Consider the following 21650-nt stretch of genomic DNA (forward strand, 5'->3'; position numbering starts at 1 on the left):
TGTTTTCCGTCGAAGGAAAGCCGGCAAACAGGTAAGTACGGTGGTTCTTGGGGCTGCTCGCCCGCCCCAGCCACCGGCCACCGTTGCGGGCTCGTGAGGCAGCATGCCTCCCCCGGACGATCTTCCCGGTGGTGTGTCTGCTCTGCCTTGCCGCGAACCACCCACCCCGTGCGTGATAAATCCTATCGTCCCCCTGGTGCCGTTAGCGCAGAGGCTAGAAGCCTGGTTAGCGCTTTCCAGCCTGACGCGATGGCTCATCAGGACCATCCGGCTCGGCTACGCGATCCAGTTCGCGAGACAACCACCCAGATTCAGTTGCGTCCTCTCCACCGGGGTGCGAGGCGAGGATGCCTCGGTTCTTCGGGCGGAGTTCACCACCCTTCTGGTGAAGGGAGCGATAGAACCCGTCCCCTTAGCCGAGTAGCACAAGGGCTTTTACAGCCCTTATTTTATCGTGCCCAAGAGAGGGGGGGTTGTGCCCAATCCTGGATCTGCGTGCCTTGAACAGAGCCTTACACAGGCTTCTGTTCAAGATGTTGACACAGAAGCACATTCTAATGTCTGTACGACATCGGGATTGGATCGTGGCCATCGACCTGAAGGACGCGTACTTTCACGTATCGATCCTTCCTAGACAGAGACCCTTTCTTCGGTTTGCCTTCAAGGGACGGGCATACCAATACAAGGTCCTCCCTTTCGGTCTGTCCCTGTCCCCTCGCGTCTTTACCAAAGTCGGAAAAAGGGAAAAGGGCATTCGCATCCTCAATTATCTTGACGACTGGCTGATCCTAGCTCACTCACGAGATCTATTGTGTGCACACAGGGACCTTGTGCTTTGGCACCTCGACCGACTGGGGCTTCAAGTCAGCTGGGAAAAGTGCAAGCTCTCCCCTGCGCAGAGCATCTCTTTTCTCGGTATGGAGTTGGACTCGGTCACCATGATGGTACGCCTTTACAAACAAGTGTTCACAGTCGGTGCTGGCCTGCCTGAGAACCTTCAGGCAGAAGGTAGCGGTCCCAGTGAAACAATTTCAGAGGCTCCTGGAGCATATAGCATCCTCGGCGGCGGTACTTCCCCTTGGGTTGATGCATATGAGACCACTCCAGCACTTGCTACAGACTCGAGTCCCAAGGTGTGCATGGCACCAAGGCACCCAGCGTGTGACTATCACACCACGGTGCCGCCAAACTTTAAGCCCTTGGTCAGATCTGGCATTTCTACAGGCAGGGGTTCCCTTAGAGCAGGTCTCGAGGCGCATCGTGGTCATGAAGGATTCCTTGAATTCGGGCTGGGGCGCCATGTGCAACGGGCAGGCAGTATCGGGGCTCTGGACAGGCATCAACTGCCTAGAGTTCCTGGCGGTATCACTGGCCCTGCGGAGGCTTGATTCAGGGCAAGCACGTGTTGGTCTGGACGGACAACAGAGCGACTGTCCGGGTGTCCTCAACCGTGCGGCGGATGCGCACTCACTGCAGGTAATGCTCCGCGGAGAATGGAGACTCCAACCCCGTGCCGTCCAGCTAATTTGGGAGAGATTCGGGCAGGCGCAGGTGGACCTTTTTGCCTCCAGAGAGTCCTCTCACTGCCCCCTTTGGTACTCCCTGTCCGAGGCTCCCCTTGGGACGAATGCCTTGGCGCACAGCTGGCCTTGGGCGCTGCGCAAGTACACGTTTCCCCCAGTAAGCCTCGTTGCACAGACGTTGTTGAAAGTCAGGGAGGACGGGCAACAAGTCCTGATGGTTGTGCCTTAATGGCCCAACCGGACCTGGTTCTCAGACCTGATGCTCCTAGCAGTAACCCCTCCCTGGCGCATTCCCCTGAGGCAGGACCTTCTCACTCAGAAGCAGGGCATGCTCTGGAATTTCCACATCTGGCTCCTGGATGGGACGCGGAGGACATAGCAGGCCTTCTGCCAGCAATGGTACACACGATCACTCAGGCCAGAGCCCTCTCCACAAGGCGGCTGTACACTCTGAAGTGGCGTCTCTACGCAAATTGGTGTTCTTCCCGCAGGGAAGATCCACAGAGATGCGCAGTCGGGTCTGTGTTGTCCTTCAGGGGCTGGAGAGATGGCTGTCTCCCTCTACCCTGGGGGTGTATGTGGCTGCTATAGCAGCATTTTCACGATACACTGGAAGGGAGACCCTCACGGCAGCACAACGAATCCCCCTAGACCACGCCTGGTTCCGTCTTGTGATCTCTCTGTGGTCCTACCTCCCTTACAGAGAGCCCCCTTTGAGCCCCTGGAGCAGGCCGAGCTCAGCACTTTGTCGTTGAAGATGGCCCTCCTGGCGGGGCTCACTTCTATCAAGAGGGTTGGGGACCTGCAGGCGCTCTCTGTTACCAGCGAATGCCTGGAGTCTGGGCCGGCACATTCTCACGTGATCCTGAGACCCCGGCCTGGTTACATGCCCAAAGTTCCCACCACTCCCTTCTGGGATCAGGTGGTGAACCTGCAAGTGCTCCCTTCAGAGGAGGAAGTCCCAGCCTTGTCATTGCTGTGTCCAGTTCGCGCCCTGCGCATCTATCTGGACCGCACGCAGAGCCTTAGACGCTCAGAGCAGCTTGTTGTCTGCTTTGGAAGGCAGCAGAAGGGGAAAGCTGTCTTCAAACTAAGGTTGTCCCATTGAATTGTGGATGCCATTTCTCTGGCTTACCAATCATAACACCTGCCGTGCCCTTTGGGAGTCCGGGCGCTCTCCACCAGAGGTGTTGCGTCCTCCTGGGCACTGGCGAGGGGCGCCTCTCTAGCAGACATAGCAGAGCAGCAGGTTGGGCTACACCCAGTGATGTAGTGGTAAAACAAAAGGTGGGTAAACTATGAATTTCTCTGGATAATTTTGATACGACAAATCACTCATCAATATAATCGAAAACGTATAAAATTTTTAAACAGTATCAATTAATTGCATTTGATGAAAGTCTACTAAAAAGGAAGGCCTAGTGTAGGCAATTAATCAGGTTATTAATAAAAAAAAAACATCTGGACTGAACACACATTCCACCAAACATATGATTTGCAAATGTTGATATTAAAATATTTTTATTCACATTAATAATTATCTGATATGAGCTACACTGCGAATACAGTAAGTATTTTGAAGCGCTAAAGAGCAATAGTGTGGATACAAATTGTATCATAAACAATGTATTAATGTACAATACATAACTGTTACACATGAAACTGGTGACAACTAATATTTGCAGTTTATCATATTTGCTTGCAGACCTCATTTTCTGAACACTTGCCAGAAAACCAAATAAAATTAATAATTTTGACTAATTGAAGTCAGTATGTTGGCCACATTCAAAATTCTTGTCTGCATGTGTGTGTTTTTAATCACAGATTTCAATGGTAATGACAAAAACAACTATTATTTCCTCTTTAAGACAACAATGCCCAGAGTGCCTCTTTGTACACATCCAGAGGTGTTGGCTTACATGTGCATGACCGTGTATCAGAGGTTGGGTAGTTCTACATCGTCAGTGTATAGCGTGCACGCGGATGAGCGGAGTTTTCTGTTGGATAGATGAATCGGTGCACGCTTGCAAGGCAAATCGAGCATGCACAGGCGAACATAACAAGCATAATTCGCCTGCCTGAGCAATGCTGGGAACGTGGTAATAAGTAGGTAAATGATAATTAATTAAATGAAAATGTGAGTAAACGCTATTTCACAAATAAAAAGGTGCATAAATGGCGAGGCACGCAGCAGCCTGCCCGTGTCCGCTCCTCCGTACCTCCGGTTCAGCGCCTGCGGCATTTCGTATTGGAACCCCTAGTGTCACTACATCGACACAAGGTCGAGTGAGTGAAAGACAGGGAACGTCTTGGTTACTGATGTAACCTCTGTTCCCTGATGGAGGGAACGAGACATTGTGTCCCTCTTGCCGCGGCGCTGAACCGACTGCTGACATGGCCGGGACTCTCTCTCGGCTCCTCAGCACAACTCTGAATGAGTGGTGCATGCCATCTCCTTTTATACCCGTATGTCCGGGGCAGAGAGTGGCATGCAAATTCCACACGCCAATTTTCATTGGCCTTTTCTGAATAAAGCAAAGGTGATTGGGGCTCTCAAGAGCGAACCCCTAATGTCACTACATCAACACAACATCTCGTTCCCTCCATTAGGGAACAGAGGTTTCATCAGTAATCAAGCGCATGTCTATGTGTCTACGGACAAATTATTTGTAATATTAATTTGATAATAATAATAGCCTAATAATAATTTAATGCATTAATGGGAAAACAAGCCAAATATCATCTTGACATCGTCAAAGGCATCAGCTATTGGCGATCACTCTGACCATCGTCGATCTCAGAGATCATCGTCTGTCGGCACAACCCTAATGTGCTTTTCTCTCTATAAATTAACAAAATGTTCAGACAGTCTCCTTGCTGGTTTTTCCGACGCATTCAGAATAATTACCACTTTTGCCGGTGTCGCTGCGGCTCACTTTGTGCGTGCGCTTGTAAAATTTATATTTAAAAGGCTCATTATTACAGTTTAGTATTTCTCTGTAATGTAGAACAGGTTTAGCAATGTTACTTAAAACATTCTTTCTCAGCCCTGGAACTCAAACCATTTTCTGATGCGCCCCCCCAACCAAAAAATATATTTATTTAAGTAATTAAATTAATATCATAAACATGTGACAACTAGTCGACTAATGGCTTAAACTAATGACTACTAGTCAACTAGAAAAATCTTTGGTCGGGCAGCCCTAATCTGGTGTGAACAAGAAACTAATTGTTCAGAGATTTGAATTTATTGTTTTGAAAAAAATAATTCTCATTCGAGAATTGAGCCAAAGCGATTAGCTGAGAGAAAATGTATTTCATATGGAAGCAAAAGGGCCATTACAACTGAAATATACCCATATGAATTGATATCGAATCGAAATCTGAATAAAATCTAATCGTGAGCTTGGGAATCAGAATCGAAACGAATCGGGAAATATGTATACCCAGCCCTACAGATAGGTATGTTGGTTTAAAGATTTAAAGGGATTTTTTTTTTTTTTTTTTTTTTTAGAAATGGAAGAGGTTGCAGGAAAGAAAACAGAAAGGAAATATCAAAAATTGAGTGTCTAGAATTGAATCTGTTATCCCCTTTGGGGCAGTAATGGATTTAGCTATTCAAAAGAAGAAAACAGGCCTCTTATCTCCCAATTTTTTTATCCCCACTTGATTCCTTGGGTGTTACAAAGAAAATTTCAGGCAGACTGTTTAAGCCTTTGATAGAACTATGTCAGCATTAGTGATTCATGCTTTGATTCCACTCAGCAGGTGTAAAACACCAACTGGGTCTATTGTCCCATGTTGTTCATTGAACAATTGTAGAATCCATATCTCCTCAGTTATCAGTTTGTGATGCTTTTAATATTTTACCACAAAATAACACCAGCCTTTTTGTTCAGATCCAAGGGCTGGAATGGATGGTGTCTCTATACAACAACAACCTGAATGGTATTCTCGCTGATGAGATGGGTCTGGGGAAGACCATTCAAACTATCGCCCTGATTACATATCTGATGGAACACAAGAGGCTCAATGGGCCGTACCTCATCATCGTACCACTCTCGTAAGTCCAACAAACAAGCCGTGAATAATGGGATGTGTAATGAGGTTAGCAGTCTAAGAGGATTTACAGCTTAATGGCTTCATTAAGTAACTAAACAGTGTTACACACAGTTCAGTTGACAGCTGATGACTGCAAGTGTGAAAACACTAGTGATAGTGATTTGGGATTTTAGGTTAAAGAGGTGACATATGGCACTTCTACAGGTTGCTGAATAGACATATCGATTGTGCATGGTTAGTTGGATGGGGATTTAATTAAATTGATTCTTTGATGGTAGAACATCACATAATATTATTTGTGTAGTCAGGGTTGGCATCTCACTTTCTCAAATGAAATGGCATATATTTAGATGGCTATAGCCTGTCATTATCCCACCACTGATGTCACAGAAATTTCTTCTCTGAAAGCCTCAATGGAACATGGTAAATCCTCCACACAATGACCCTCAGCAATACCAGGCACCACATTTTAGCTAAAGTTATTGTGATTAATTTGTGGATGGGGTGGAAATCTCTTCAAACTGCCTTACCTCACATCCATCATTAGCTTTGGCCCACGATCACACCATCACATATTATTTAGAGATATGACTTCAATTAGAGTTAAGACATTTATTCCATATAAGTGGTTTCTCATAAAAATGACAGTATTGATTTTTGTCCCTCTTTTTCACAGGACTTTGTCCAACTGGGTTTATGAGCTGGACAAGTGGTCACCAAGTATTGTGAAAATTGCCTACAAGGTAAGGATTGATTTTGTTCTCAGTATATTTTGTTATTGTGGACAGTATAATATTATGATGAAATATAGCATAAAGGTAATTAAATCAGAGCCAATATCTGTTCTGTTCTAATTTTTCAAAGGGCACACCGTCCATGCGGAGGTCTTTGGTGCCGCAGCTCCGTAGTGGGAAGTTCAATGTTCTTCTTACTACATATGAGTACATTATCAAAGACAAGCAGATTCTCGCCAAGGTAAAGGCCACTCAACACAAAGCACATGATTGTAGAAAAAGCAGCACTTTACGCACTTAAAGAGATAATTCACCCAAATATAGATTGTGTCATCATTTACACACCCTTTTGTTGTTCTATCCAAAACTGTATGTTTCTTTCATGGAACATAAAAGGAGATGTTAGGCAGAATGACAGCATTCATGACTGAGGCTAACTTGCTGTTTAACATCTCCTCCTCCAAGTAATTCAGGTTTGGAACAACTTTAGGGATGCTTAATGATGACATAATTTTCACTTTTGTTTAAACTATACTTTTAATTCTCAATCCCTCCCAGATTCGCTGGAAATATATGATTGTGGATGAAGGCCACCGCATGAAGAATCATCACTGCAAACTCACGCAGGTGTTGAACACTCACTATGTTGCTCCCAGGAGGCTGTTGCTCACGGGAACCCCACTGCAAAATAAGCTACCTGAGCTCTGGGCCCTGCTTAACTTCCTCTTGCCCACCATCTTCAAAAGCTGCAGCACCTTTGAGCAGTGGTTCAATGCTCCCTTTGCAATGACAGGAGAGAGGGTAGACTTTTACTGCATATTTCACAATGTAAAATTTGCCTGGCTGTTTTGCACTTGACTCTGAATCTTTATGAGCTTAATCTCTCTGTTGATGTTTGTTAGGTGGATCTAAATGAAGAGGAGACCATCCTTATCATTCGTCGTTTGCACAAGGTATTGCGTCCCTTCCTGCTACGCAGACTGAAGAAAGAGGTGGAGTCTCAGTTGCCAGAGAAGGTAAGGACTCACCTTGTATACACTTTTAAATAATTTTTACTAGATTGCAGAGATGATAGTGAATGATAAGATTTGCCTATCCTAAAGGAAATACCAGTGCTTGCAAGGCAGCAACAGAATAGTGTTAATTGTTTTGGTAAGCTTAGGTTTTAGGCTTTGGTTCTACTGCAGTGAAATACGGCATGTGAGCCACTCGGCCAGTGTCATGATACACAGCACGCATCTTATTTACAGTCGGCTGCACACAAGAATCAACAAATTGTCACTGTTGTTATGACCCCATCCAGGGTGAGGCCATCACATAAACTGGATCACAGAAAAAAATAATATTTTTTATCTTTTATTTACAACACAACAGGTGGAAGCACAAATTCAGGGTTGAGCAAAGGCCAAAGCAACAAACAACACCAAACTAATTCCCGAACAGACAGCTACATTTCCTAACAAAGAACAGACAAATAAAATACAACAAATACCCTAACAGCCAAACTAATAAAAAACAAGATACCCCTTATACCTACCCAAAGTGGATTAGCTATTTACAATATTTACAATATGCAGTACAAAAAAATGTGGTTGACATCCACATCAGCCAACACACAAACACAAAAAAACATTAATTATAAAAACAGTAATAACAACAGGCACAACAAAGCAAGCAACAACAGCACATTAGCATAACAGGCTTTATCAACAGCATTGGCGACAACAGGAAGTCTCAGCTCAGTATGCAAACAGATGTAAGAAAGAAGACCAATCGCAATTTGGTATGCATATATTATGATGATGTAATTACTGTCGACTACATCTTGAACATGCTGAACATTCTATCAGTTTTGTCAATCATGGACTATTTTCAGGTATTAATCTTAATTGTTTTTGTTTTTTGTTTTTTTATTAAAGAAAGGGCTATAAAGTTTAAAGAAAATTAAATAAAAAATTATAGCACACCTAAGATTGAAAGTATCTAAAATCAAAGTTTGAATGAAGTCTGTATGTTTTGTTAATTGCAAAATTAAGGCTGCATTAATTGCAGAATTAAAGGAATATCCTGGGCACAATACAAGTTAAGCTCAATCGACAGCATTTGTGGCATAATATTGATTACCACAAAAATTTACTCCTTCCTCCTTTAAAAACATAAATAAATAAATAAATAAATCTGGGTAACAGTGAGGCACTTACAGTACAATGGAAGTGAATGGGGCCAATCTTTAAACATTAAAATAATCACTGTTTCAAAAGTATAGCCACAAGACATAAACAATATGTTTAACATGATTTTAATGTGATAAAATCACTTACTAACCTTTTCTCTGTAATTGTTATTACTAATTTTACAACTTGTTGCCATGACGGTGTAATGTCAACAAAATCATAAACCCTAAAATTACTGTAAAAATTACGATTTTAACAGAATAATTAATGTAAGTGCTTTTATAAAATTATAAGCTTCACATTTCTGCCTTTAAACCCTCCAAAAATGGCCCCATTCACTTCCATTGTAAGTGCCTCACTGTAACCTCCATTTTTGCTATTTTTTAAAGAAAGGAATGAGTCAAAATTCATTTTTGTGGTAATCAACATTATGCCACAAATAATGTTGATTGAGCTTAAAGGAATAGTTCACCCACTCACCCTCATGCCATCCCACATGTGTGTGACTTTCTTTCTTCTGCAGAACACAAATTAAGATTTTTAGAAGAATATCTCAGCTCTGTAGGTCCATACAATATAAGTGAATGGGTGCAAACATTTTGACGCTCCAAAGGTAGCATACACTGGCAGCCAAAAGTTTGGAATAATGTACAGATTTTGCTCTTATGGAAATAAATTGGTACTTTTATTCACTGAAGTGGCATTCAGCTGATCACAATGTATAGTCAGGACATTAAAAACGTGAAAAATTACTATTACAACTTAAACTACTTCAAAGAGTTCTCATCAAAAAATCCTCCACATGCAGCAATGACAGCTTCGCAGATCCTTGGCATTCTTGCTGTCAGTTTGTCCAGATACTCGGGTGACATTTCACCCCACGCTTCCTGTAGCACTTGCCATAGATGTGGCTGTCTTGTCGGGCACTTCTCACACACCTTAAAGTCTAGCTGATCCCACAAAAGCTCAATGGGTTTAAGATCCATAACACTCTTTTCCAATTATCTGTTGTCCAATGTCTGTGTTTCTTTGCACACTCTAACCTTTTCTTTTTGTTTTTCTGTTTCAAAAGTGGCTTTTTCTTTGCAATTCTTCCCATAAGGCCTGCACCCCTGAGTCTTCTCTTTACTGTTGTACATGAAACTGGTGTTGAGCGGGTAGAATTCAATGAAGCGGTCAGCTGAGGACATGTGAGGCATCTATTTCTCAAACTAGAGTCTCTGATGTACTTATCCTCTTGTTTAGTTGTACATCTGGCCTTCCACATCTCTTTCTGTCTGTGTTAGAGCCAGTTGTCCTTTGTCTTTGAAGACTGTAGTGTACACCTTTGTGTGAAATCTTCAGTTTTTTGACAATTTCAAGCATTGTATAGCCTTCATTCCTCAAAACAATGATTGACTGATGAGTTTCTAGGGAAAGTTGTTTCTTTTTTGCCATTTTTGACCTAATATTGACCTTAAGACATGCCGGTCTATTGCATACTGTGGCAACTCAAAAATAAACACAAAGACAATGTTAAGCTTCATTTAATGAACCAAATAGCTTTAAACTGTGTTTGATATAATGGCAAATGATTTTCTAGTACCAAATTATCAATTTAGCATAATTACTCAAGGTGTTGGGGTGATGGCTGCTGGAAATGGGGCCTGTCTAGATTTGATCAAAAATGACTTTTTTCAAATAGTGATGGTGCTGTTTTTTACATCAGTAATGTCCTGACTATACTTTGTGATCAGTTAAATGCCACTTTGGTGAATTAAAGTACCAATTTCCTTCCGAAACGGCTAAATCTGTACATCATTCCAAACTTTTGGTGGCCAGTGTAAAAGTAATCCATAAGACTCCAGTGGTTAAATCAGTGTCTTCAGAAGTGATATGATAGGTGTGGGTGAGAAACAGATCAATATTTAAGTCCATTTTTGCTAGAAATTCTTCTCCCTGCACAGTAGCAGGGGCGTATGCATGAAGAATGTGAATCACCAAAAACACAAGAAGAAGAATGTGAAAGTGAAAGTTAAAGTGGAGATTGACTGGGCAGGGAGGAGAATTTATAGTAAAAATTTACTTAAATATTGATCTGTTTCTCACCCACACCTATCAAATTGCTTCTGAAGATATTGATTTAACCACTTGAGTCATATGGATTACTTTTATGCTGACCTATATGATTTTTGGAGCTTCAACATTTTGGTACCCATTCACTTGCAATGTATGGACTGAAAGAGCTGAGAAATTCTTCTAAAAATCTTTGTTTGTGTTCTGCTGAAGAAAGAAAGTCATACACATCCAGGATGGCATAAGGGTGAGTAAATGATGAGAGAATTTTCATTTTTGGGTGAACTATTCCTTTTCTTGTATTGAACCTGGATTATTCCTTTAATTAGAACAAACAAGAATGTTTGAAGAATATCAATAACTGCCTTGCGAGCACTGTAATAATGAATCTTTTCTCTCCATCTATTTTAAACTTACGCCATACATATGTATCATAATTATGCATTGAGTATTCATTTGTTACAGGTGGAGTATGTCATCAAATGTGACATGTCAGCAATTCAGAAGGTGCTATATAGGCACATGCAGGGCAAAGGCATCCTGCTCACTGACGGCTCAGAGAAAGACAAGAAGGTAAAGCCAGAGGCTGTGTGCCAACCCAACATCACACTGCTGTTCAGATACGAGCAGCTGTTCAGAGTTTCACCTTCACATGTTTCGTCCTCAGGGTAAAGGAGGAGCCAAGACCTTAATGAACACCATCATGCAGCTGAAGAAGATCTGTAATCATCCCTACATGTTTCAGCACATCGAGGTATCAACATGTGTTTCAGTACACTGAAGTATCAAACTTTGAACTTTACAATAAGGTTTTATAGGTTAGCACTAGTTTAACATATTAGTTAACACAAACTAACAATGAGCAATACTTTTTACAGCACATACAGGAGATTTCTGCAAATACTAATGCATTTTTAACTTTAAAAGATGTATACACTCACTGAGCACTATATTAGGAACATCTGTACACCTACTTATTCATGTGGTTATCTAATCAGCCAATTGTGTGGCAGCAGTGCAGTGCATAAAATCAAGCAGATATGGGTCAGGAGCTTCAGTTAATCTTCACATTAACCATCAGAATGGAGAAAAAATATGATCTCAGTGATTTTTGTGTGAGTATTTCTGTAACTGCTGATCTCCTGGGATTTTCACGCAGTTTCTAGAGTTTACTCAGAATGGTGCCAAAAAAAAACAAAAAAAACATCCAGTGCGGATGGAAATGCCTTGTTGATGAGAGAGGTCAACGGATAATGGCCAGACTGGTTCGAGCTGACAGAAAGGCTATGGTAACAAATAACCACTCTGTACAATTTTAGTGAGCAGAATAGCATCTCTGAACACACAACACATCGAACCTTGAGGATGGGCTACAACAGCAGAAGACCATGTCTGGCATTTATTAGGACCATAGTGTTCTTAATAAAGTGCTCATTGAGTGTACATAAGCATTGATTAATACAATATAAACTAACATTACCCACTTTCCAATATGAAATTTGTAAATGTTAGAACCAGGGTTTTTAAATAGGGGTCTGTGGGCCCTTGAGAATCCGTGAAGGTATTGCAGGGGGTCCACGGAGAAGATATATAATATACAAAGTGTTTTTTTTAATTTATCATGACATTTTTAACTATTCGAAACAACAATAACTAAATATAGCTGCAAGCAGCAATGACATGCCCAAGCAACATGGGTCCATTTCCACCAGGTGGCTTTCGGAAAAAAATGCAAGGTGGGCACATGCATTCGGCATTTGACATTATTCTAAACAATTTGGAAGCAATTTGAGTAAATATAAGAGGACTATTTTAAAGTCCGTTATAAGAGCCACACTTCCTGCTGCCAGGTGGTGGTGCTGTGACCGTAGCCCAAAATAATCACATCCATGTGGTAAGCCCCCAAGACTAAACATACATCTCATTTTTTGTATCTAAATCACACACTGCACACAGAAGATATGAGACACTTTCTGTTTCCCGTTTTTCACCATTAATTGAATGCCTCGCCATGGAAAAACCATTTTTTCACAATTTAGCATCTTCAATGTCTTGGCATAATGTTGGCTAAATGTGGTGACAGTCTCATGAATCCCCTAGGAGGAATATTTAAAAGTTCAGAGACTGCGATGGAGTCACGTGACCCCATACGAGGTTCGGACATGTGAACGGCGAGCTTTGCGTGCTTTGCTAGTTTTAACTCTATTAATGTCATAAACCGGTGAGATTCGATACACCCTGTTCCATAACTGTTCTAGGAAGACAATATGTCAAAAATTCAAAATCCTCGGGCTCTGGAGACATTAAAAGACACTTACGTGCTCAAGCTGACGCCCCTGACAAGGCCGCGGACCAGGGAGCCGATTTGGCCGGAGAAGTGAGGGAAATTCGGCGAGAATTGTTGAACATGTCGGCAATGCTGACGAAGGACGTTGCTGACTTGGAGGATGTAATACATCGATCAATCACTGCCACGGAGATGAAATTCACTGAGATGGTTACAAGAGTGGAGGATGTCGAGAAACGGATCGATTATCTGGAGTCATCGGAGAGGGAATTATCTGCTAATCCGCTAGCGACCAATGTGGATTTGGAGTGTGTCTGGGAGAAGCTGGAGGATATGGAGAATTGTAATCGGTGGAATAACGTCCGTATTGTTGGAATTCCTGAAGACGAAGAAAGTCAGGATATGGTGAAATTCCTGGACGGGCTCTTTCCGAGTCTGCTCGACATAACAGGCCATAAGCTGGAAATCGAGCAAGCTCACAGGGTTCCGGCTCGGCGATCTGCTGAGGGAGACAGGCCCCGATCAATTCTGGCCAAATTTCTGAGATCATCCAATAAAGATCTTGTGTTACGCGAGGCGAGGAGTAAAGGAAGGCTTTCTTGGAAAAGCCACAGCATTTTCTTGTTCCCAGACTTTGCGAATTCAACGAGAGAAACGTGATCGATTCAAGCAATGCAAGAAACTCTTACATCAACGGAAGGTCGCTTTTGCACTGATGTTCCTGGCCAAATTGAGAATAGATGCTAAGGATGGCCGTAAAACATTCACATGCCCACAGCAAGCATTTTCCTTCATAAAGTCAATGGAGTAAGTTATTTTGTGGTACTTACGTTGCAGCCTAGTGGACCGACTCACTGAACATTCACTTGACTGTCCGAGGAACTGAGCGCCCTTTTTATTTCTTTTTGAGCTGGTTCCGCCTAGCGGCTGGAGTTTGTTTTGTGGAGTATTTCTTGCAAGACATTGGAGTGATTAGGTCATTTGTTGCACTCATGTAGCAGTCGAATGGGCCTACTCACTGAACATTTGTTTGACTGTTTTTCTTCTTTTTGTGCTGGTTCCGCCTAGCGGCTGGAGTATTTTTTGTGGAGGAACACACCTTTGGGACAGTTATGTGTATGAATCTACACATTCTTTGTGTTTATTCCACCTATTGGCTGGAGTTTGTTTTATAGATTATCTTTTGCTGTGTAATTCTGTCTCACAAAATTTGTATAGAAACACCGGATTTGAGCATTCCGATGGCAAAGTTGTCGCGGAGGCTCTTGATGGACGCAGCGCTGGGTTAATGCGCATGTTTTTCTTTTTTCTGTTTGTTTGGTTTTGGGGGAAGTTCGGGGTTTGATTGTTGCTCTAATGATGGAATGTGGTCTTTATAATTTTGTTTTTGACACAATACATTTTTTCTCATATGTAAAAATGTCAAACGTTAATATGAGTGGATTGTCTCTCTCCACGTAGAGTGTGAATGGGTTGGAGCACCCCATAAAAAGAAGGAAGGTTATTTCTCTTCTGAAGTGTAAGAAATATGATATAGTGTTTCTTCAAGAAATGCATCTTTCCCCGCAGGAAGCTGAAAAATTCAGGAAGATATGGGGTGGACATGTTTTCTTTAGTGCTGGCTCAAGTAAGAGCAGGGGAGTCATTACACTGATAAGTAAGCATCTACAATTCAAATGTCTCAAACAGATTAAAGATAAATTAGGAAGAGTCATTATTGTTTTAGCAGAAATTCAGGGGCAAAGTCTTATTTTGGCAAACATTTATGCACCTAATGTTGATGATCAGGGCTTTTTAATAGATCTTGAAAGGGATGTTCCAAGCCACTGGCACCCCCCATGATATAATATAGGGAGGAGACTTGACTCAGTCCTTGGTCATTTTGAAGCAAAAGTGTGCAAGCCCCCTAGAGCAACATTGATGCTTCTCAAGATGTGTAAAAATCTTGGTCTTACAGATATTTGGAGACTTTTGAAACCATCTGGGAGGGATTATACATATTTTTCATCAGTCCATAAGATTTACTCTAGAATATATATATATATATATATATAAATTTATATTTACATCTAAGTCCCTCATTTCATCTGTTGTTGATTGCTCAAGTCTCAGATCACACCCTGGTGTGTTTAGAGGTGTTGCCACATACAGAGAAAAATAAATCATATGGTTGGTACTTTAATGTATCCCTTTTGCAAAATCCTGAATTCTAACAAATGCTAAAGGCTGAAATCAATGTTTATATGGAAACCAACTGGTCCTCAGTATCCTCTGTGGGCGTGGCTTGGGAGACACTAAAGGTGGTTCTTAGGGGCTGGATCATACAGTATGCCTCATTCACCAAAAAATCCAAAGCACAAGAACTCGTGGAATTGGAAGGGAATATTAAAAGTGCCGAAGCAGAGCTGAAGTGCCGAATGTCGTCTAATGGCCTCAGAGAATTGACCTGATTGAAATACAGATATAATACTATTTTGTTGCCGAAGGTGGAGTTTTGGCTATTCAGGGCAAGACAGTCATACTTTGAGTCAGAGGACAAAGCAGGGAAGCTTTTGGCTAGATATATAAAGCAGAGAGAGTCTTTTTCTGCCATTCCCTCAGTGAATTCTGTTGGTGATGAAATATTTACCTTGGCCATTGATATTAATAATGCTTTTGAAGAATTCTATCTTGATCTCTATAGTTCCACATCTTCGTCTACTGATGAAGATTTTAAAAACTTTGTAGAACCATTAGAACTTCCCAAACTGACGATTGAGCAAAAAAAATTCTCTTGATTCTGAGATAACCTTGGAGGAGCTTGGTGAGGTAATTAAGGCCTTGCCTACAGGCAAGGCTCCGGGGGCCAGACAGCTTTGCCGCTGAATTTTTTAGATCTTATGCTACAGAACTGGCTCCACTTTTGCTAGTTTATAGTTTATACGGAATCATTAAAGAATGGAAAGCTTCCGCCAACCATGACACATGCCCGGATCAGTCAGAAAGGACAAAGATCCAAGTGAGTGTAAGAGTTACCGTCCAATTTCCCTGATCCAGCTAAACGTTAAAATATTGTCAAATATTTTAGCTAACCGATTAAGTAAAGTTATGACATCTCTTATACATATTGATCAGGTGGGGTTTATTCAGGGCCGTAGCTCTTCTGATAGCATTAGGCGTTTCATCAATATCATGTGGTCAGTGGCGAATGATCAGACCCCGGTCGCTGCCCTCTCACTTGACACCGAAAAGGCGTTTAATATGGTAGAATGGGATTGTCTTTTTAAGATTTTGGAAATATACGGGTTCAGGGATATTTTTATTGGATGGATTAAGTTACTTTATAGACACCCGGTAGCGGCGGTACAAACAAATGGATTAATTTCAGATTATTTTACTCTGGATAGAGGCACCCGTCAGGGTTGCCCTCTTTCCCTATTATTGTTCTACCTTGACCTGGAACCACTAGCAGCCGCGATAAGAAAGGGGGATGATTTTCCAGGGGTGGTGACGGGAGGTGTGGCGCATAAACTTTTGCTTTACGCAGATGATATTTTATTATTCGTCTCCGACCCTACTAGATCTAATGCTTGCCTCCACAGAATTATTCATTCCTTTTCTAAGTACTCAGGATACAGAGACAGTTGGTATAAATCCGAAGCTTTGGCTCTGACAGCGTACTGCCCGGTAACGGCTTTTCAGTCAGGCACCTTCCAGTGGCCCAAACAGGGCATTAAGTATTTAGGCATTTTATTCCCAGCAAATTTGTGTGATTTAGTTAGAGTCTATTTTGACCCTTTAATGAAAAGGTTTTCGAGCGATGTGGACAGGTGGGCTTCATTACATTTATCTATGATTGGGAAGGTTAATATTATTCAAATTAATTGTATTCAAAAATTCAGCTACCTGCTACAGTCTCTCCCTGTAGATGTCCCCCTCTCTTATTTCAAGCAATTTGATAGCATAGTGAAGTCCTAAATTTGGAATGGTAAACATCCCAGATTACATTTCAGTAAGTTGCATAGGCCGTTTATCAAAGGTGGGCTAGGCCTACCCAAGATTTTGTTTTATTATTATGCATTCAGTCTCAGACATTTGGCTCAATGGTCGCTTCCACCTGAGAGAGCCGCTCTCTGGTTTTGTATTGAACAGGAAGTTCTTGCCCCTATTTTGCCATTGCAAAGCCTTTCTATCAAACTAATCGGAAAAGTTGTTACACTCCGTCATCTTGCATTTGCACTCGGTATGGACAAAAGTGTCCAGAGTTTTTAATTCAGACATTTATTTAAATGTTGCCTTGAGCATATGGCTGAACCCCAAATTATGTATTAATAAGTCCCCTTTCTGCTGGTCAGAGTGGATTGTGAGGGAACTTAATACACTCAGTGACCTATATGAGAGTGGAGTGTTGAGAGACTTTGAAAATTTGGTTCAACATTTTGGTATTCCCAGATCTCAGTTCTTTAGGTATTTACAGCTGCGCCACCTGCTCTGTACTATTTTTGGGACTAGCATACACCCCCCTAAAGCGGCAGATACTCTGGGAGTGGTGATTACTGCTTTTGGAAAAGGTCATGAGGCATCAGTCTCCCTGCTAATTCAGAGTCTGGGGAACGGAGCTTTAATTTCTGTGAAGAGATTACGGGAGAAAGATTTAAACTTAGTATTGGAGGAAGGAGTGTGGGCTAGGATTCTAAAGAATGTCAAGTCTGCATCTAGAGATGCAAGGGTGCGCCTTATGCAATTCAAGATTTTACATAAATTCTATTGGACCCCTCTTGATTATATAGGCTTGGTCTTAAAGACTCACCCATCTGCTGGCGATGCCAATCAGAAGATGGAGACATAACCCATGTTTTTTGGTGGTGTGTTAAGATCCAAGAATTTTGGTTGATGGTTCAGAGATTTATGTGTGATGTATTGGGTACTCAAATTTCATTTTGCCCCAGACTCTGTATTTTAGGAGATGGGGCGGTAATCAATATAGGAGATAAACACATAAAAAATTGGGTTCTAACCTGTGTCATGATCGGCAGACAAATTGTTTTAAGGGGAAGTTGGCTGGAGTGCCCTCATTTCAAGAATGATGCACAGAGATGGGGAGGGTGGCGGCTTTCGAGGAAGCGTCATGTAGAAGGCTGGGGAGTTGGGATTCATTTCATGGGAAATGGGGCAGCTATTTGGTGTTTTTGGAGGGCTCTTGGGGAGGGGCAGTGGAGAGTGAAGTTTAATTTTAAATATGTGTGATTATTATATATTTATTTATTTATTTATTTTTTTTTTTTTGTATAATCATGTGTGACCTCAGGGATGTTGTTGAGGGTCAGGGTGGGGTTGGGGATTGGGAGGGGTAATAGTGGGGGTTAAATGTTGATTCTGTATATATATATATATATATATATATATATATATATATATATATATATACACTATATTGCCAAAAGTATTCGCTCACCCAACCAAATAATTGAATTCAGGTGTTCCAATCACTTCCATGGCCACAGGTGTATAAAATGAAGCACCTAGGCATGCAGACTGCTTCTACAAACATTTGTGAAAGAATGGGCCGCTCTCAGGAGCTCAGTGAATTCCAGCGTGATACTGTGATAGGATGCCACCTGTGCAACAAGTCCAGTCGTGAAATTTCCTCGCTACTAAATATTCCACAGTAAACTGTCAGTGGTATTATAACAAAGTGGAAGCGATTGGGAATGACAGCAATTCAGGCATGAAGTGGTAGGCCACGTAAAATGACAGAGCGGGGTCAGCGGATGCTGAGGTGCATAGTGCGCAGAGGTCGCCAACTTTCTGCAGAGTCAATCGCTACAGACCTCCAAAGTCCATGTGGCCTTCAGATTAGCTCAAGAACAGTGCGTAGAGAGCTTCATGGAATGGGTTTCCATGGCCGAGCAGCTGCATCCAAGCCATACATCACCAAGTGCAATGCAAAGCGTCGGATGCAGTGGTGTAAAGCACGCCGCCACTGGACTCTAGAGCAGTGGAGACGCGTTCTCTGGAGTGAAGAATCACGCTTCTCCATCTGGCAATCTGATGGACGAGTCAGGGTTTGGCGGTTGCCAGGAGAACGGTACTTGTCTGACTGCATTGTGCCAACTGTGAAGTTTGGTGGAGGGGGGATTATGGTGTGGGGTTGTTTTTCATGAGCTGGGCTTGGCCCCTTAGTTCCAGTGAAAGGAACTCTGAATGCTTCAGCATACCAAGAGATTTTGGACAATTCCATGCTCCCAACTTTGTAGGAACAGTTTGGGGACGGCCCCTTCCTGTTCCAACATTACTGCGCACCAGTGCACAAAGCAAGGTCCATAAAGACATGGATGAGGGAGTTTGGTGTGGAAGAACTTGACTGGCCTGCACAGAGTCCTGACCTCAACCCGATAGAGCACCTTTGGGATGAATTAGAGCGGAGACTGCGAGCCAGGCCTTCTCGTCCAACATCAGTGTCTGACCTCACAAATGCGCTTCTGGAAGAATGGTCAAAAATTCCCATAAACACACTCCTAAACCTTGTGGAAAGCCTTCCCAGAAGAGTTGAAGCTGTTATAGCTGCAAAGGGTGGGCCGACGTCATATTAAACCCTATGGATTAAGAATGGGATGTCACTTAAGTTCATATGTGTCTAAAGGCAGATGAGCGAACACTTTTGGCAGTATAGTGTATATATATGTTTTGCTTTTTTTTTTTGTCTTTTTTTTTTTTTTTTGTCTATATGAATCAATAAAAAATATTAATCACAAAAAAGTTCAGAGACGGCAATATTCAAAAAATCTAGAATGAACTATATGTGTACCAATTTTGGTGACTGTAGGTGAAAATGGTGGTGCTACAGAGGCCGTCTTACACGCCCATTTTAAAGGGGGTGCTAAGGAGCCCCCCCACACACACACACACGCCCATGTGTGAACTTCTGCCCAAAATTTAATGACATTTTAAGCATGTCAAGTACCTCAAAAACACCCAAATATAGGGTGAAAGGAATAAATGCATTGCCATGGCAACAGTATTTAAGATATCAAATATTCCTTTACAATTTTACATCAGCGGTGTCTTGACATTATTCGAAAGAATTTTGAAGCAATTCATGTAAACACAAGAGGGCTATTTCAGAGTCTGTTAAAAGTGCCATACTTCCTGCTGCCAGTTGGTGGCGCTATGACCGTGACCCATAATAACCACATCAATGTGATCAGCCCCCATTACCAAACATACAGCTGAATTTTAATCAAAATCACACAATGCACACAGAAGATATAAGGCAATTCCTGTTTACCATTTTTCACCATAAATGTATTGCTTCACAATGGCGATACCTTTAGAAATATCAAAAATGTGTTCGCAATTTAGCATCTACAGTGTCATAATGATTGGCATGATGTTGCACAAATTTGGTGCCTGTCACATGAATCCCCTAGGAGGAGTATTTAAAAGTTCAGAGCCTGCGATTTTCAGAAAATCCAAAATGGTCATGTACGCCGTAATGGCTGATGACTCTGTTGTGTGTTCAAAATTTCAGGAGTTTTCACGAATGTTAAGTACCCTAAAAGTACCAAAAACCTTAAAAGAATAATAATAATAATCCTTAGAAGAACAATAGGGCCCTCCACACTTTCAGTGCTTGGGTCCTAATAATAATCCTTAGAAGAAAAATAGGGCCTCCACACTTTCAGTGCTTGGGCCCTAATAATCCTTAGAAGAACAATAGGTCCACCGCCCTTTCAGTGCTTGGGCCCTAATGATGATCTGATAGGTATTGTATAATGTTAATGTTATAAATTAATGTTATTATAAAGTGTTACTGGTAAAATCTAGCTTTTTTGTTTTGGGGGTCCCAGAGTTGGCTGATAGTCTGGATATGGGTTCCCTGGGTCAGAAAAGATTGAAAATATGGCACAATTAAAATAACAGGCATTATTAAACAATGTAAATGAGACTGTTTTATCTTTACTTGTATGTCATCAGCTGTTTTGCACATATCTATTTTGTACCAATTTAGGAATCCTTTGCTGAGCACTTGGGGTATCCAAATGGCATTATCAGTGGGTGAGTAGAGATCAAATCGAGCATTACCTAACCTTAAGAGTTACCATGAAGTGTTAATTTGTCAAAACTCATGTCATATATGGATCACTAAACTCACTGCAGGCCTTTTACTCTACATGACCCAGATAGAGGTATACCATGATAAAGGAGTTGTCATTATAATCATGCTTTTTGTTGTCTACCTAGCCCTGACCTGTACCGTGCCTCTGGCAAGTTTGAGTTACTGGACCGGATCCTGCCTAAGCTAAAGGCAACCAATCACAGAGTGCTGCTCTTCTGTCAGATGACCTCCCTCATGACTATCTTGGAGGATTATTTTTCCTACCGTAACTTCCTCTACCTGCGTCTGGATGGTCAGTAATAAATATCAGTGAAATAAAAATTGGAGTTTTGTAGATTTTAATCCATGTCTATTAGCTTTGAGGCCTGCTATACTGGCCTACAAAGGCTAAATGCAGTAACTATGCCGACATAGTGTAGAAAAGTGGCTTCAAAATTTAAGTGGAGATTTTGTAGTTACCGTTTCACACTCTGTTTTCTCTGAATGTGAGCATAGTTGAGACAAACCTTTCAATCACAGAGCAGATCTCAGTCTAAGAGTCCCAATTTCAGTTTTGACATGTGACTTTTGTATATCAAATCAAATCACAAATCAAATCAAATCACATTTATTGTCACACAGCCATATACACAAGTGCAGTGGTGTGTGAAATTCTTGGGTGCAGTTCCGATCAATATAGCAGTCGTGACAGTGATGAGACATACCAATTTACAATAA

At 41.7% G+C, this 21650-nt stretch overlaps 1 protein-coding gene across 3 annotated transcripts in view; it reads left to right on the top strand.

The window, feature by feature from the left end:
- LOC127424423 (probable global transcription activator SNF2L2) overlaps positions 1 to 21650 on the top strand; it is a 96173-nt gene that overhangs the window by 25074 nt on the left and 49449 nt on the right. For all 3 annotated transcript variants that reach the window (XM_051669628.1, XM_051669639.1, XM_051669648.1), the window contains exons 16-24: positions 5423 to 5586; positions 6262 to 6328; positions 6450 to 6560; positions 6878 to 7120; positions 7222 to 7335; positions 11014 to 11121; positions 11216 to 11302; positions 20826 to 20872; positions 21059 to 21225. In XM_051669628.1, the coding sequence (XP_051525588.1) occupies positions 5423 to 5586; positions 6262 to 6328; positions 6450 to 6560; positions 6878 to 7120; positions 7222 to 7335; positions 11014 to 11121; positions 11216 to 11302; positions 20826 to 20872; positions 21059 to 21225 (1108 nt within the window). The remainder of the gene's footprint in view (positions 1 to 5422; positions 5587 to 6261; positions 6329 to 6449; positions 6561 to 6877; positions 7121 to 7221; positions 7336 to 11013; positions 11122 to 11215; positions 11303 to 20825; positions 20873 to 21058; positions 21226 to 21650) is intronic.

Source organism: Myxocyprinus asiaticus, chromosome 3, assembly GCF_019703515.2.
Source record: "Myxocyprinus asiaticus isolate MX2 ecotype Aquarium Trade chromosome 3, UBuf_Myxa_2, whole genome shotgun sequence".
NCBI classification, from domain to species: Eukaryota; Metazoa; Chordata; class Actinopteri; order Cypriniformes; family Catostomidae; genus Myxocyprinus; species Myxocyprinus asiaticus.